This window comes from Antechinus flavipes, chromosome 4 (assembly GCF_016432865.1).
Source record: "Antechinus flavipes isolate AdamAnt ecotype Samford, QLD, Australia chromosome 4, AdamAnt_v2, whole genome shotgun sequence".
Lineage (NCBI taxonomy): Eukaryota > Metazoa > Chordata > Mammalia > Dasyuromorphia > Dasyuridae > Antechinus > Antechinus flavipes.
Window position 1 is genome coordinate 56889556 of NC_067401.1, and position 17499 is coordinate 56907054.

Genomic DNA, 17499 nt, shown 5'->3' on the forward strand with positions numbered 1-17499 from the left:
AGAAAGGCTTCAGGCATGTAAGTTGTAGGATGTGGAGTGTGATAGGACATTTATTAAACACCTATTATATGCCAACTGCTAAGCTTAATTAGTTCTTTGCTGATATCTTATTGATCCTCATTGCAACCTCATTTTATAATGAAAACAATTAAGGTAGACACAGAGTCCTCAGGTATCCTGCCTAGTAAGCATCTAATGCCATATTTGAAGTCCTCCTAACTTTAAGCCTACTTCATCCCTGTGCCACCCAGCTGCCTTGAAGGCACTAAGCTTATAATGATGATAAGCTTATAACATCTATTGTCCAAGGACAAACTTTTAAGTTTGGGGAGAATCATTACCAAGTTAGCTGTAAGTTTACAAACTTTTTAAAAACAATGACAACTATTTAGAAACATATATTAAATCATATAGGGGTATTGATACAAGGAATACCCATGACTCATGTCATAAGGACATGAATCATTTTTAAAGTACGAAAAAGTATAACTAACAGATTAATTTTCCATCAGAATTAATTCACATATTTCTATGTTTATGCTCTATATATACATTTATAAGATAGAGGCTGGATCTGCGATTTATTGCTGTAGAAAGCTACCAATCAAGGGAATTCCACCCACCAATACAAATCAATATCTTCTCAACAAAAGATTAAATTACTGGCCTAGAATCACACAGTTATTATATATCAAAGATTGACTTGATCTTCTTAGGTTTTCCTAATCCTGACACTGACTCTCTATTATACTATTAAATTAAAATATATTGTATATTTAATGTACATATTTCTTTTATGTACATATCATTAGTTAGAGAATAATTTTTTTCTATTTATATCACTATAGGGCATTGTGAACCATCTTTATATTTAGCTACAATTTCCTTTTACTTCTGATTTTGTTTATAACAAGAATGTTAAGATATGACCCTGTTCCTCTAGTGATATGTCTCCCCATTGGTCATTGGACAAGTATCTCACATTTAAAATATAGACAATCAAGTTGTTGCCAGTCTAAAAAAACCTATCATTCATAGATCTCTCTGTTACCTTTCTTGCTACTCCATTGTCATCATCACTGTAATGAAAAGGGGATTCACAGGAATAAAGGTCATTTAAAAATTTCCTTCATTTGAGGGGTAGCTCTGACCTAAACCCTCTTTTTTCTCATAATTAAATAAGTGTCCTGCTGGTCACGTGTTTCTCCATGAACCAATTTTATCTTTGAAATACAAAACTGGTTTCCAAGTTATTTCTCATTGAAACAAAGAAAGGAACTTGCAGAGTAGTTTTTATTGATCCCAGAAGATCTAAGAAATAATTCATGGCAACTTTGGTCATTATGAGTTGCAGGATTAGTGATGAATGTTTGCAAAAGTAACAGTTGCTATATGGTATTATTAGTTGGTAAGGATAAAGAGATAGAGAAATATTATGAAAAATTTGATAAGACAATCCAAGTCAAATTAACATATTTTTTAATATTGGATGACTTTAATGCAAAGCTGGGAAAAAAAGTAACAATGGGGAAAATATATGAGATTGTATGATTTAGCAAAAATGATTAAGACAGGCTAAAGATTTATAGATTTACACAGAAGCCTCATGCTTTTAAATAATGAGCACTTTGAAAAAAGAATTGATAAGTAATTGACAGACAGCTTCAGATAATACAATAAAGAATAAAATAGATTTTTTTTAACAAATGCAAAAATATTTGTTATTTATGGGTGAGTTATTTCTGAGTCTTCTGAAAGTTTGTGCACAAGCAATTTATTTATCAGAGCTAATTCTAAGGTTTATTTAAAAATAAGAAATAATAATAATGAAAAATATGACATAATTATAACCAATCATGAACTAAATAATTAAAAATAAAAATGGGTAGTGGACAATGACAAGGATACTGATGTCATCCAGAAGTTTGACCAATGTAAATTAATTGTTTCCAAAAAGGAGTCCACAATCCCCCAGAAAGTTTTTTAAATAATAAGCATTTGACTTGTCACACAGAGAAGGCTGTGAAAGGCAACATTGAATGAAAATGTAATTTCATTTATAAAATCTTGTGATTTTATAAGATAATTTATAGGATAATGGAAGCAGCAGAGGGTAAAACCTGTTGACAACATCATCTCAAAAATATTTTTTGATGAAAATGGATGGAGAAAAATAAACAAGCAAAAAGGAAAAGATTTTTGTGGAAAAAATTTAATAAATGTTTTTCTCCATCAAAAATATTGAAACCACCACACTTAGATTCTAATATCATAGTGTCTGATGTACTTAGAGAGGAAACAGAAATGACATTTAAATAGAACAAAGATGAAAAAAGTAGTAGAATTTAAATGGGAACATATAAGAGACCTCTGCTATTGTTTGATAAATTGTAAGGCTTTTTAGAACGTTTTCAGCATTTTGGCTAGGCTTCTTATAACTCATTATTGAGTTATATGAGTTCCTTCATATATTAAGGGAACATAGAAAATCACAGGATTGGTAAATCATAAATGATTTATGATATAAATCATTAGAGGGAATTTACAAGTTGACAAAATAATAGATCTATTTGCTAATTTGTATGGTTTATGATTACTATGTGGCATATCACTAGTCAAACCTATGTTTTGATTACATGCTTTTATTCTTCTAATTATACTTCTAATTATAATATTACTCTTATGTAAAAATATCCATTTGAGAGAGATTTTATATGAATTCCATTTAGAGAATAGAGAATGAGGATTATGTTACTATATTATAATTACAATATTATAATAATTGGTGAGTCAAAATTATTTCGTTATAGAAGTACAGTGACTTTAGCATATTTGGCTGGATTTTTACCTCTTTGTTGAATGTTCATCTGAACTCCATGAATGACTTTTCCTACCAGGAAGTTGTACATTAGACTCCTAGGTCAGATGGAACTATTATTCCTATTAAAATCCCTAAAAGAGAAGAGAAGAGGCAATCGAGCTGAAAACTAAGCAGAATAGAGAAGAGATTCTCCAACTTTAGGAAAAATATAAAAGAGCCTTTATGCCCACATTATTTTTAAGCATCTGATCTTTTTTGATAGATTGACCCGGATAGTTATTTGAGGAGCTTGTTCTTAAGTAGATTCTGCTCAGAATACTCCTTGAAGATTAACGATTATTTTCAAGGTTCATCATAATGGAAGAACTGTGTCAGATATATGAATGATGATAATACATGAGAAGATATTGATTAATATTTAATGAGAGTCTAAAATATTATGGTCAGTGAACACAGCATTTCAAAGGACATGGTCCCAAGCACAGTTGTGCTGTTTTACAAGGTTCAGGGACTTTTTTTGGTTGCCTATGGAGTGACTTAAATCTTGGGAGGTCACAGAGATGGAGAAGGATCCTAAGACAATTCACAGAACTTTTACTAAGTACCTAGTATAAACAAGGTTTTGTGTTAGATATTAGGGGTACAAAAAGAAAAATGAAAATCTTTGTCTTCAAAAAATTTACTTCAAGAAATTGGGGGTAAAGATGGTAGGGAGATCTCTACATGTATTTGCAAACTTAAATACATACAAGAGTTTCAAGAGGGAAAAGACACTAACAACTGAGGACTATGATGGGAAGAAGATTCATGGATCAAGAAAGGCCTAGGACATGGCACCTGAGTGAATACCATGCATGAAGGTCTACCTTTGCAAAACAGACTTCATGCTATTTCATAGTGACCATGTGATGAATGGCATAACCTACTTCCCATCTTTGCCAAAAAACAGACCTATCTTTCTGATTTACTCAATGGGATTTTGAAGAATAGTTTCTCCTCTCAATTTCAATTGTTTTTTTGCTCTGTTAATAATAGTTGAAAATGATCTTGGTCAAGCAAATCAATCTCTCTGGACTTCAATATTCTCTACTGAAAAATGGGAAATTTGGATTAGATCGTTTACCAAGTCCCATAATTATATGCTTCTATTGGGAAATGGAAAAAGGGACAAAGTAGAGCATGCTTATGGTATGGGAAATTGCAGATGATAGGAATGAGAGAAGTTGTTTGATAGTCTTATGAATCCATCAATAAGACTTTAACAAGTATGTGCCCTCAGTGGTGGCTTCCTTGTGGGGAATGTACCATCATAGAGTCTTAGTTATGATCTTTATAGCTAAAGGCAGCCTTGATGCCAAGGGGATCAACACTGATGGAAACACAGAAAAATAGAAAATAGAAAAGTAAATTCCTGATTGGGAATCAGGCATTATTAAGAAAAAGATTTGTGCCCAAGTTTGGTTGCTGATTGGGTTAAGTAGATTGATCTGGTTTCAACTAGCACATTTCTACTTTCTTCAGAATAAGTAGAACAGAAGATTAGGAGAACCTAGAGAAAGTTCAGAACGTTCATATTCCTGCAAAAATATATAGAGAAGAAATATAGCAGGGAGCAGAGGGAGGGAAGAAAAGAAGAATTATGAGCCCTAGCATATTAATTTTGGCATTTGTAACTAATCTAGAAATTTTTTCAAATTGTCCATAAGGCTTATGAGGTTACTAGAATAGCATGTCCAGATGGGTAGCTCAAGAGGGAAAAGAAGCAAGTGCCCTGAACAGATTGTCTGTTGTTTCTCCATTCTGTATTTTCCACTAACACCCATGTATTTCCCCTTTATCCTGTCATCAGTATTATTGTATAGCTAAACTATTTTTAGTACTACTTTGAGAAAGTTTGAGTTGGAGAACTTTGAAATATTGCATAGTTATTTAACTTGATATGACATGCTAGCAAAAATTTCCTTCTAGAGAATCAATAGTTAATGGAAACCAGCAATGATAGCCATTGCCTCAAATATCAATAAGGAAAACCATCAGGTATAGGGAGCAGGACAGTCTTAATTCAAGCAGGCACATTTGACATCATATAGATGGCACAGAGTTTGGTGGAATAGGAACCTTAAATAGATCACGTCTCTGGAAGTATATGCCTTAATCCAAAGGAAAAAATAGAGGTTATCTGGGTAATGATGTAGCATTATATAGAGTAATAAGATACACTCACTCATGAGAATATCTAGGGATCAGAGAGGGAAAGCAAAGTAGAGCCTTTGTATAAAAGTCAATAGAAAGTGTCAAAAATGATATGGTTATTGAAGTATACCAGAGACCTCTTAAATAGAACTGGGAAATAAATGAGGAGTTTGAGAAAGATCATAGCCTGACATGGGACAACAATATTATAATTCTGGATTCAGAGTTAGGAAAGAATGAATTAAAATCTCACTATGCATACTTACAGCTGTGCTACTTAACTTTGGGTGCTACATTTTCCTCATCTGTAAAATGGGGAGAATATTCTGTAGTTCACAATGTTATTATGGGAATCAAAGTATATAAAGGGAAAGAAGAGGTGGGAAGGGATCTCTAAGAACTTTAATTTTAGCCCATAGGAGAAACTTGAAACTTGAAATGGAAAGTGCCTTTTTCAAGTCCATATACTTAGTCTTGAGCCAAAGATTCAAATTTAGGTCCTCTGACTCCAAAAAATAGCACACTTTTTATGCTCCTATTGTCCTTTCATGTTGTTTTGTTTTTTTTCCCCTAAAAGAGGTACCATAAAAATGTGGTTAGTGACTTTCTTCCTCCAACAATAGAAACCAGAATAGGATCAGATTATTAAGGGCATTGGATTTTAAAATAGAAATTTGGCTTTTATGCTGTAGGTGATGGAGTCATTAACTGATGAGGAGTCAGTCAGTAGGAGGTAGGAAAGACAGGAAGAGGAAAGAGATTGGAATTGGGGAGACAATTAAGAGGTAGTTTCAATAACCAAAGCCTGAAGTTGATAGCTTATGAGTGATTATAGTAGTGGAAAGAGCTAGCAAAGGGGCAAATTTGAGAAGCATTTTAAAGGAAGAATTGTAAAGACTTAATGAATTCATTTGGATATAGTTAAATGAGGTAGAGGAAAGAGTCAAAGATGAGAGCCTAAGTGAGGGAGCAATAGATAGTATCACTAACAAAAATAATGAAGTTCCCAGGGAGGCAGATGATGGCCTGTTAGATTTTAGGGATCATTAACTCTGAAGTGAGAGCAGGATGCCCAAGGGGCAATGTCCTGAAGGTTGGTAGAGAACTAGACATCAGAGTTAAGATTTTTATACAGTTGTAGTTTGAATTAACTGCTGTTTAAATTGTGATAGTGCTTAAGGTATATTTCTTTTGCTCTTCATTTGGCTGTGTGTTCATCCAGAAAGAATAATTAACAGATTTCGATCAGTACTTTTAATGTACTTTGAGAATCAAACAAATCATTTTATTAATTTTTTAAAAAAAATTTCTCAGTGCAGAATGAAAAACATACATATATGTGTGTATTTATAAGCCCATAAATATAGGTATGTAAATACATACATACAGGTGTGTGTTTATTATATAGCCATTGAGAGGATTTGAAAGAAATCTTCTTTTCTTTTCTTTTCCAATGGAATTGAAAGAAAATAGATTTTTGTTGATTTTTTTTTTTTAAATAGAGAGTTGAGGGAGTGTGCTATAGATGTGGAATTCCAAAGGCACTTTCAGACGAGGTCACTATATTATTAGTTTTATTTTGTTACAAGAGACCTCTCACAAAATGGAAGTAATCTGTGAATATTTGTAATATAAAAAACAAAACACATCAATAAGACTTTTAATAAAAGGATCAAGCAGAGATGATTTATTGAAATTGTAAGATAGGATCAGTTCACAGTTGGAAATGAAATAGAGAAAAGAGAGAAAAGGGTCAAAGACTGGAAGAAGTTATCTGTAGAAATCCAGCTGCAGCTCTGAGTACCGGGAGGTAGTGTATTAGAATTATTTATTCAGAATTATCTGTGCAAATTTTCCATCAGATTATTAAACAAATTAGTTTAGGGATGTAAAAAATTTTCAGAACCAAGAAAGGTCATCTGTTTGAATATATCTACCTGCTTTTAAGATCAGATAAATCACATTTAATTGTATTTTCACAGGCTCCTTATTCTTCTTCTCCTGAGACAATTTTAAGTTATTTCTTGTTACACTTTAGAATCTTGACTTAAATAGTCATCATTAGTAACTTGGGGGAAATATAGCCTTTTTATTGCTCTGTGGATGAAAAATTCCCAGGGATGCACTAAAAGATAGAAGTTTGGAAAGCAGCTCAAGGAGAAAATTCAAAATAGCAGCCAAAAGTCACGTGGGGCATGAGGCCTTCACATTCTGCCTCTCACAGATGTCTAGTGTCAACCCAGGTGCCAACTTTTCTGTCATTTAAAAAGTTAGATGTGTGCCATTTTCTCATTTAAAAAGAGACAGCATCTGTCTGGAAGTAGATTTATCATGGTGTCAATATAATTAAAATTACTTATGCTCCCTGATAATAGTTTTTAAAAGAGGTAGTAATAGCATGTGCCACATCCAAAAATTGATTCTAATAATCCAGTTTAATGCATACTTTTAAGCTCTTCCTATATACAAAGAGCTTCTAAGTAGTAGAAGATGTAAAGATTTAATAAAACATCAGAATGTCTTGTGATTTTTATATTTTTGCTATGATATTATTAATGATTTAACATAAATGAAAATATTTTAATTTAATGTTTTCAACATTCCTTTCCAAGGGCAGCAAGGTAGTACAGTAGAATGTTGAGTCTGATTTTAGACTCCTCTTCCTGAGATCAAACCTAGCCTTAGACACCTACTTAGCTGTGTAACCCTGGATAAGGGTCTGTTTGCTTCAGTTTCCTCATCTGTAAAATTAGCTGGGGAAGGAAATGGCAAATCACTTCAATATCACTAAGAATCAGACATGACTGAACAATGACAATACTTTTTTTCCAACAACAAAGTTTGTAACTCCTTTAAGATTTCCATTATTGAAAAAACCTGTAGCTCTTTGAAACTGCTGATGTACCTTTCTGAAATTAGCTAAGGTGATCATTAGACACAATATTCATTGGACCATACTCATAATCTCCATTTAAAGATTACTATGTTAGAGAGTCTTAGCAGGACTGGTTTCCTGGGTTGGACTTCCTTGAACTCTGAGACTACATCTTCTCATTGCAGGATGGAAGGCTGAACTATTTTAAGGACCACTAATAGGACATGACCAGTGTTCCATCATATAACAAATCCCTAGCTTCCCTTTCAATTTGATTTAAGAGCTTGTTTATGCTTGATTACAGAGTAGCACAAAATGGAATATTATTACTATTAGTTTAATATCTTGTTTGCAATTTCATTATTTTCTGAGTTGGGAGCCAAAATCAGTTGTTCAAAAACCAACTGCCCTACCTACACTTGTATTCTTCTAGAATAACCTAGCATCATGGCTAAACTATGATGAGGCATCAGAGGAAGAATTTAGTGTGGGATTAATAATAATAATAATTATAATATCAATAATAATGACTAGCATTTATATGAGGCTTTAATCTTTTTAAATTGTTTTATAAATATTAGCTCATTTTATCTTTATAGCATTCTTGGGAAGAAAGAAAGGCACTATTATTATCCCCATTTTACATATAAAGAACTTTAGGCAGAGAAATTTAGTGATTTATTAAGGGTTAGATAGCTAGTAAGTGTCTGAGGTTGGGTTTGAATTCAAGCTGATTTCAAGTTCAGTGTTCTACCTACTATGCCATCTGTCTCTAAAATTAAAAAAGAAAAAAAGTAGATATAAATACTAGAGCACATTGGAAGAAAACATAGTGAGGAATATTGGATCTGAGCCTTGGAAGATCTGCATTAAAATCCTACCCCTGATACTAGCTGTGTAATCCTAGACAAGTTGGTTAATTTCTCTGAAATCTGTAAAATGAGCCAGAAGACTTCTCAGTTCCCTTCTAGTTCCATGTCTATCTTGCACATGTAATCTCTTGTGATCAAATTAAATAGAAAAAAAGTTGGGCCCCTACAATGACAATAACTCTCATTTTTCTAGAACTTTTTGAAGTAGTTTCATTACACAAAAATCCTGCAAGTTATAATTGAGGAAACTGAGTGTCTGAGGCAAGATTTCAATCCAGATCTCACCTGACTCCCAAATCAATGATTTTTTCACTATCTCTTGATGGTTCTTGGGAATTAATTAATAAGGATATGTTTCAAATTAAGCCAAATGGAAAGACAGAAAATTGAGAGTGAGCAAAATCTATAGACCTTTTAACAAAGACTTCTTGGTACCTGAGGCCTATAGGGTTCCAAGGTTTAGAAGGTTACAGTATTAGCTAAATTCTCTTTGACTCTTCTCCCAGTCAATCAAACTAAGTGTCTGATTTGCTTTTTAAATATCCAATAAATTGTTTCCAGTGACTTATTACTGTAACTCTGTGAGTGATGACTCTGAACAATGTCTGGAGGTCCCCCAAGCACAACAGCAGCCTGAAAGATGACCTCTTTATTGTCATTGAGCTGGCTATCTTCCCAACATTTACAGCCCCAGGTGAACACTTATAGAGGTTAGGGGTCCATTTTTCCCCCTAACATGGAACCTCAGGGCAAAGGATCCCTGGAGATGATTGGAATCCCATCATGCAGTTCCTAATGAATGTTATTCACTATTAACCATAATATGTTTTTTTGGGGAAATGATTGTGGGATATATAAAATGATTGGATAGTGAAAGTGTATTGGTAATTTTCCTCTTTCCATTGAATAAATGAAGAATACTTGATACTGATTAACTTCAGTGGAGGCTTTGAAACAGTTTCCAGGGAATTATCAGAATGGACACACACATGTATATGTGTATGTATATGTGTATAGGTATATATGTATGTAAGTGCATGTGTATGTATGTATATTTTTTATATATTTCTTGTTTTTCCCCCATTAATGTGAAATAGTGTTCTTTTCTGCTAGATCAGAAGCTCAAAGAGTATTAGCACTATGTATTAAGGGAATCATGTACAAGTATCATGGTTATTGATAGTAATCTGAATTTTATATTCAACCCATGTTAAGACTAGAGCTGTCTCAGAGATGTGGACTTTAAAAATGAACTAAAAAAAGTTTATATGTATATGTGTTTATATGGCTATGGATGTGTTTACTGAATAGGGACTTTGAATCCCAATGTTAATTTCCAACAAAATGTAAATATAAATATTTGACCTCATGGGCATTTTGAAAATAGTAGTTTTCAATGGTCAATGGAGAAAGAGTTGATGAGATCAGAACAGTTAATAGGAACTTGCTATGGTTCATCTTGCTTTCAGAGGGCCTGACATGACAATATGTTTTTCTTGTTATGAAGATAATTTAAATAGCATTATTAAGATATTCTGACAATACTTAAATGTTATTTTGCTTCTCTCTTTTTCTTTCTTTTTTCCTCTAAGCCCCTTCTTTGTTCTGTGGGTTTTCTTTTGTAACTCCTCCTCCAGACTACAGCTTTGTCCCCCCTTCTACTCCTTTCTGGTCAGGTACTGCTTTACCACTTTTATATTTCTTCTCGATTTGCTTTTGTTCCACAATGAAAATATTTTGATTTTCATGCACAGCAACTCATAAGGATACATCATTGTATGTCCAGTCTTTAGAGTTTTGTTATAACCATACGTGTTCTTCTTTTTGGCATAAAAATTTTGTTATGACATTTTACTCTTCTGTTTTTAAAAATATCATTTTCTGCAGTATGCCATTTCTAACATTGGGTTGGGGGATGATTTTAGGAGAGGGAGGTGATCTGAAAGTATAAGGGTTGAAAAGCTGAGATAAAGTCACTTTATTTGGGGACAGTGTGAAAATGTATTCTTAGGATAATGATTTTGGTCTCTAAATTTAATGTTTCTGTTCAGCCATGAAAAAGATGCATGCAGAGTCTCAATCATTGTTAACATCTTTGTCTCCTATCATTTGAGTCAAGTTATTCCATGTTTCATGGAAAGAATGAATGTTGTCCATCATTTCTGTAGATAAACTGACACAAGTCAACTTATATCTTTGATTTATGTTCTGACAAAAGTACTGAATGGCGGCAGCTTAGGTGACATCTAGGCATGTACATTTATATCCAGAAAAAATATTTTTTACCCCTTCCCCTTGTTATGTCAAGCATGATGCCCCAGAGAATCATAGTTCTTTAGAATGAAAAGGGACCTTAGAGATCATCTGGACCAAGTCACTCGTTTTACAGGTGACAAAACTGAATCTCAGAGATGTTCAGTGGCCTGCTAAAGGTCACACATTGAGCTAATGGGTGACTGTATTTTTCTTCAGAATTTTACCTTGGTCCAAGAGCAGTGTACCAATAATGTGTGACAGATTACAGCGTGAATGCCATTATGGCTATGTATAAATGGTGCAGTAAAAGAAAATGACCCATATTTTTTTTTGGCCTCGTACAGTTCTGAAAGGTACAATATTGCTATTTATTTATCACTTTAGTCATATCTGGAGATTGTAGAAATTGCTACAGCTGCAGAACTATGAAAAATAGTTCAGATTCTCTTTCAGAGTAATGATGTGAGAGAATTTCTCCATTGTTACATAAAGCATAATTGTAACTGTCTGGGCAGGGGAAGCTTTAGAAATATAGACCTGTGACTTTCCCCATTTGTCTCTTTGTCTTAGACTAGAGTTGTTATTTTTTTTTTTTAACCCAATTTGGGGTTATAAAGTCCTACCAAGTTCAAGGGAACAATTCTGAGAATTGCTCTGAGTATAATTGGAGGCCCTTTATAATACTAGAGAGTGGAAGGTAGATAAATTATCAGAAATATATTATGAAGCTCCATAGACGGCTTGAGTAGCTAGCTTTAAGGTAGATTTTTTTTTTTAATGACTAAAGACAAATGGAGAAAATGGATTATTTTAGGTTCACCCTTGAACTCCTCATCATCCCAAATATAACTTTAGGTGTACTAAAATGTCAGAAATGATGTCTTTTTCCATGTTAACATTAGTATGTCTTATTAGTATGAGAAGACCATTATCTAAGATATGAATTTGGGAGAAAGAAACCCTTTAGGGAGCTCCTGTGTATTTTTCTTTTCTGTATGAGGTTCATTTCAAAACTTTCTAATATAAGTAATATTACTAGTAGAATAAAATCCAAATATATTCCAAAATGCTTTCAGAAAGGAAGCAGTAAAAATAATGTTTGAATAGCAGCAGTTCATAACATTGACTCTACCATCAAATGGGGAAATTTAGTTGATTCTAGTGTTAGTTGAACTGGGGTTTTTGGCCATTTTCATGGAAAATTTCCTAATTGTAAATGGATTCATTTACTCCCAGCAGAAATCAAAGCACAAATGACTTCGTACTCTAATGATTTTCTAATAAATTAACCAGGTCATTAAACATTATACACACATATGCTTGTATGTATGATCATAGGTATGTCTGTATATATATGCATATATATATATACATATATTATATATATATACGTATGTATATATATATATATGTGTGTATATATATACATGCATATATATTAAATACACTCAACCCACTGAAAGCTTATGTTAGTTGCAAACATCCATTGCTAAAAAACATCAGAATGCATTGTGTTGGAATACTTTGGGTCTTTCAGACAAATTCCATTTTATTATTTTAATTTTCTAGGACTCAAACACGAAGCTGGTTGAAACCCTATCTTGATTCCAAGTTTTTGTATTCTTATCACTAGTTTTTTATTTTTTTTATTTTTATGAAAGACTAACACAGTATAGTGGCTGATTTGCATTTTAATTCTTATTATAATATTATCTTCACTGGAACTACTGATTTGTGAGGGCCTTACTAATATTGAATTTCTATTGTTTTCTGCAGTGTTGAGCCCCAAAGTTCTGGGCATAGCTATTGCACGATATGACTTTTGCGCAAGAGACATGAGAGAGCTCTCTTTGTCTAAAGGTGATGTGGTGAAAATTTACACAAAAATGAGTGTAAATGGCTGGTGGAGAGGAGAAGCAAATGGAAGGGTGAGTCCCATTGACTTTATTTCACTTACAGACTTTGCTATTCTAACAATAGAAATTTGATTTTTATGTTATTGTATCATCATAAGTATAATAATTTTATTTATCTAAAATGGCTGAACAATAACGCAGTCAGTTTGATTCTATATAATAAGAATGGGGATAAGAATTTATATTGTTATTTTTCTGGGATTAGGAACTCCCAAGTAAGAAAATTCTCAGTCCCAATGCAAGTAGGCATTTTCTCTGAAACTTATATTCTTAAGATGTATGGATAACATTGAGATGTCAAATAATTTGTCTAAGGTCACACAGCCAGTATGTATCCCAAGTTTTCTTTGTATTTGTATATCAGTTTAAAATATGTATGTATAGTAAATTTATATACTTAATATCCAAATCTTTATTCATCATAATTTGCTATTTCTTAAATGAATAAAGAAAGTATTTTTGGGTCTTGCTGTGATCAAGATCTTCATTCTGAAAATCATTCATTTTTCATCCATGTAAAAAGCATTTATTAAGCACTTAAGATAAAGCAATCTATTTGGTACTTGGAGAGATAATAAAGATAAGGGAAATGGTGGTTATCTTTGAAGAGCTAACACATTTATTATCAGGAATCACAGAAAGTCATAGATTTAAATGGAATTAGAGTTTGAGGTGAATCTATAGTTGTGTAGGAACAAACTCAGACAATATTTTGATGAATCAATTGGTAACCATGCCTGGTTTCCTTGTTATTTGTCTCTCTGATCAAAATGAAATGTAAAATTTGCATGTTTTCTAGCTGTTTGGATTTGGGAAAGGTCTTCACAATTTAACTAATTGTAGAAATAAATACTAGACAATCCAGGGCACCATAAGCTCTGTGGACAAGTCCAATCAGTTAATAGTTTTATGGGTAGACTTTCACAACAGAATTCTTGTCAACTGGGACAGCTCCCATACTGATAAAACCATATTATAGCCCTAGGCCCTTCAACTCCACCCCTGCCAAAGGGCCAGGTATAATTAATTCTGTACTCATTGGTGACTCAAGCATTTTTGCTGATAAAGATAACTGAGATTTTATTGCTACATAACTGTAAGTGACTTCTGAAAATACCTGTCACAACCTGTGGTTCTCCCTTTTTTCAACTGCTAAATCCTGAAGCTAGAATAAAAAGGGAAACATGAAGCTAAAATTCACCATAGTAGCTGTGTGGTGAAGCACCGGAGACTAAGGCTTGAGAACAGATCTCTTGAGCACAGGAGTTCTGAGCCACGATGAAGCAGAAGTTAGTTAGTAGATGCATCAAGTCTGGAACCAGTATTGGTGACCCCTAGCAGTGGAGGGCTACTAGGTTGACAAAGAAAGGGTACATTGGCTGCAGTCAGAAACAGAGCAGGTCAAAGATTCCATGCTGTTCAGCAGTGGGATTATAGGTCAGTTGCTATTTGTCTGGCATTAGTGAGATGAAGATAAGACAGAAAGAAAAGAAAGAAAAGGAAGGAAGGAAGGAAGGAAGGAGGAAAAGAAGAAAGAGAGGGAGAGAAGGAAAAAGAAGAGGGAGGAAGGTAAGAAGGAAGAAAAGAAGAGAAAGAGACAAGGTATAATGGAAGGAATGTTATATTTAGAGCAGAGGACATGGATCTGAATGCCAGTTTAACTATTAGTCAAGTCACATTCTCTCTGGATATTGATTTTTTTCATCTGTAAATTTAAAAGGGGTAGACTCAGATGATCTCTGGTTTCTTTCCTAAGTCTAAATCTATGATATTATGTTTCTACACTCTTTTGGCCTATACTACTGGTATGCTTATTGTTTTTTTTCTTAGTAGGATTCATTATATCTTCTCAACATTCTTCCCTCAACCTTTCACATAGCTCATTTTATTTTCATATGAACAGTCCTATGGCTTTATCAGTATGGGACCCTGTAGTGTGGAAAAATCCCTTATTATCTTAGAGTTGCCTGGGGCTCTGAGATGTTTAGTAACTCCTTTATGGCTGTTCTATATGACCGAGGCGGGAGTGGAATCCAGATCTTTATAATTCTGACGCTGGCCTCCTGTCTATTGTATATACTATATTGCCTCAACAGTTCAGAGCAAATAGAAACTTTTTACCCCATTGCCTGTTTTGAAGGTTTTATGAATATTGCCAATCTCCAGCTCAGTTTCCCAAGGGGAAGAATGCATAAAGACCAACTTTCAAGTTACTTTGCTCAGACCTATTCTGTAATGGAAATAGAAATGATTTTCTATGCTGCTACCATATCATTGTTTGTTCATTTATATATTGATTTCCATGTATATGGAAAATAAAAGTTTTTAACAGCTTTTTCCTCTATTTCAATCCCTGCCTGTATTTGGCAGTCAGCTTTAGGCATCCCAAACTTTTCAACTACCAACTGGAGATAGAAATATTGCTTAATTAGGGTGTCATGGCCATGTAATAACACAATGTATGCAGGGAATTTTAGAATACCAAATAAGAGCCAAATGTAAAGTCCTTTTGTTACTCTGGGCTGCTTTTCTTTGCAGGTGGGCTGGTTTCCATCAACATATGTGGAAGAGGATGAATGACTTCAATCCTAATTTTGCAGTCTGGATCAGAAATTTCAGGGACGAGTGATGAACAAAAAAACCACAAAGCATTATGAACTGATTGAAGTATTTGAAAGGCTGCATTTCTGGCTAATCAACATCCTTCCTCCTCCTGTCTTCTCCAGTCTTAATGTTGGGATTTCTAAAGATGCTCATACTGACAGATTAATGGCTTGCCTAGAGTTGGGCAAGAAACAACCTGCCAGTCTGTCATCATCTGGGACCAGTGCAAAGCCAAAACCTTCTCTTCTCAGAAGAACTCAGCAAATATTTTTCTTTATGTTTCCTTTCACTTCTTTCATAGACCACTGTCAATGCCAGCCATTAGTAAATGTTTAATGCACTTTTACTTCTCCTCCCTTCCTGTCTCATCACACTCCTCTTCCCTTCCCTAGTCATTGAAATCTTTGATGGTACAAAGAACTAGAGCCTTTTACCTATCATAGCACAAAGCAAAATGAGAGTTCTGTCATATAGGCCACTTATGTGAAAAATTTAGTCACTTGTCTTAAAATATCAGTGAGGCTACTTACCCCTTCACAAATACTTTTTGTCTTACAGATCTTCCTGGCAAAAATACCTGTGAAAACTTCTAAGTTTTCTATCTACTTTGTGTAGAGTTGAGATATTTGAAATGCTATCTTTTTACTCCTTGCCTTGGCAAGTGATTTTTTTTTTTTTTTGAAAACTGAATTAAAAAAAAAAAAGCAAACCTTATTACTAAATCCAGAGAAATATTTGTGTTTTTGTAAGGTGGTTGTGGCAACTTTGTACTAAATTTTTGAGGAAATTTTGGCTCAGTATCCTTTTGGTGGCTTCTAGCCAGCTGATCACAGTGTCTGTGTTTACATGAGCCAGATCAAGGGCTATATTGATAAATGTCACTTCTAGACAAATACCATCTACAGGAAATATTTCCTCCTCCCCTCTCCTCCCACCCCTTCTCTCTCTCTCTCTCTCTCTCTCTCTCTCTCTCTCTCTCTCTCTCTCTCTCTCTCTCTCTCTCTCTCTCATTTCTCCTCCCTCAAATCTGTGACATATATTATACTGCTCCCCTTGAAACTTCCAATGCAAAAGACTGAAGGATTGCTAACAGCACAAATCCTTTTGTTGTGATTTCTAGAAGAAAAGGTACATGACTATGGCTTTCATTCCCATTCATGTCTCTGAATTTCAAAGCTAAATAAAGACCCACCTAATGTTTTCTTGGGAGAGCTTAAGGCTTCTCCCAATTGTCTTTAAATTTATGGGCCATTTTGGGTCACACAATAGCACCTAAATGATGTTAAATGACTGGCAGAGTAGTCTGCTCAGTGGTTTGCTTATACCTCTTCTGTAATGGAAATAGAATTATTATTCTCTGGTGCTGTGATGTCATCATCAGTTCATGCAACCATATATCTGTATATATAACATATCTATATACATGTGTATATATGTATGTTTACATATATACAATGTGTGTGTATATATATGTGTGTGCACACATACATATTCCTCTTGTTACCAGATGCTACATATCTCTTGATATTTAGATGAAGAGGACTGCATCATGCACATTTTGAAAGAATTTGCTTCTTGCAAAGAATGAAGATGTTTTGGCTTTAGCTAAATCTAAATGAGAACTTTCAGAAAAGAAAATTAAGATCACCTTTGAAATGAAGCAATCATGATGTACTCCCCCATAATTATATGTAGCAAAACCCTGCGCACATTGAAGGAGATGCATTGATTTGGGTGGAGATTTTTGTGGATAGAAGTTTCTCATATAGGATAGATTCAGGAAGTTTACCTCAGAATTATGTAAACTGTGATTATGTTCAAAAAATACTGTGTAATGATGGCACCATTTTGTGTATTTGTCAGTGTGGACATGAGCACTAGAGTGTATTTTGTAAAATGATTTGTACAGTAAAGTTACCTGGAAGGATTTTTTTTTTTTTAACTTCATGTTCTATGATGCCT

The 17499-nt window shown here is 33.8% G+C and overlaps 1 protein-coding gene across 2 annotated transcripts in view; it reads left to right on the top strand.

The window, feature by feature from the left end:
* The window catches only part of VAV3 (vav guanine nucleotide exchange factor 3), a 451154-nt gene extending 434657 nt beyond the window's left edge, over window positions 1-16497 (top strand). Inside the window, exons 26-28 of one of the 2 annotated variants that reach the window (XM_051993189.1) lie at window positions 10354-10437; window positions 12794-12945; window positions 15472-16497. In XM_051993189.1, the coding sequence (XP_051849149.1) occupies window positions 10354-10437; window positions 12794-12945; window positions 15472-15513 (278 nt within the window). In that variant the 3' untranslated portion in view covers window positions 15514-16497. The remainder of the gene's footprint in view (window positions 1-10353; window positions 10438-12793; window positions 12946-15471) is intronic. The other variant, XM_051993190.1, reaches the window with a different exon arrangement.
* The last annotated feature ends 1002 nt before the right edge of the window (window positions 16498-17499 follow it).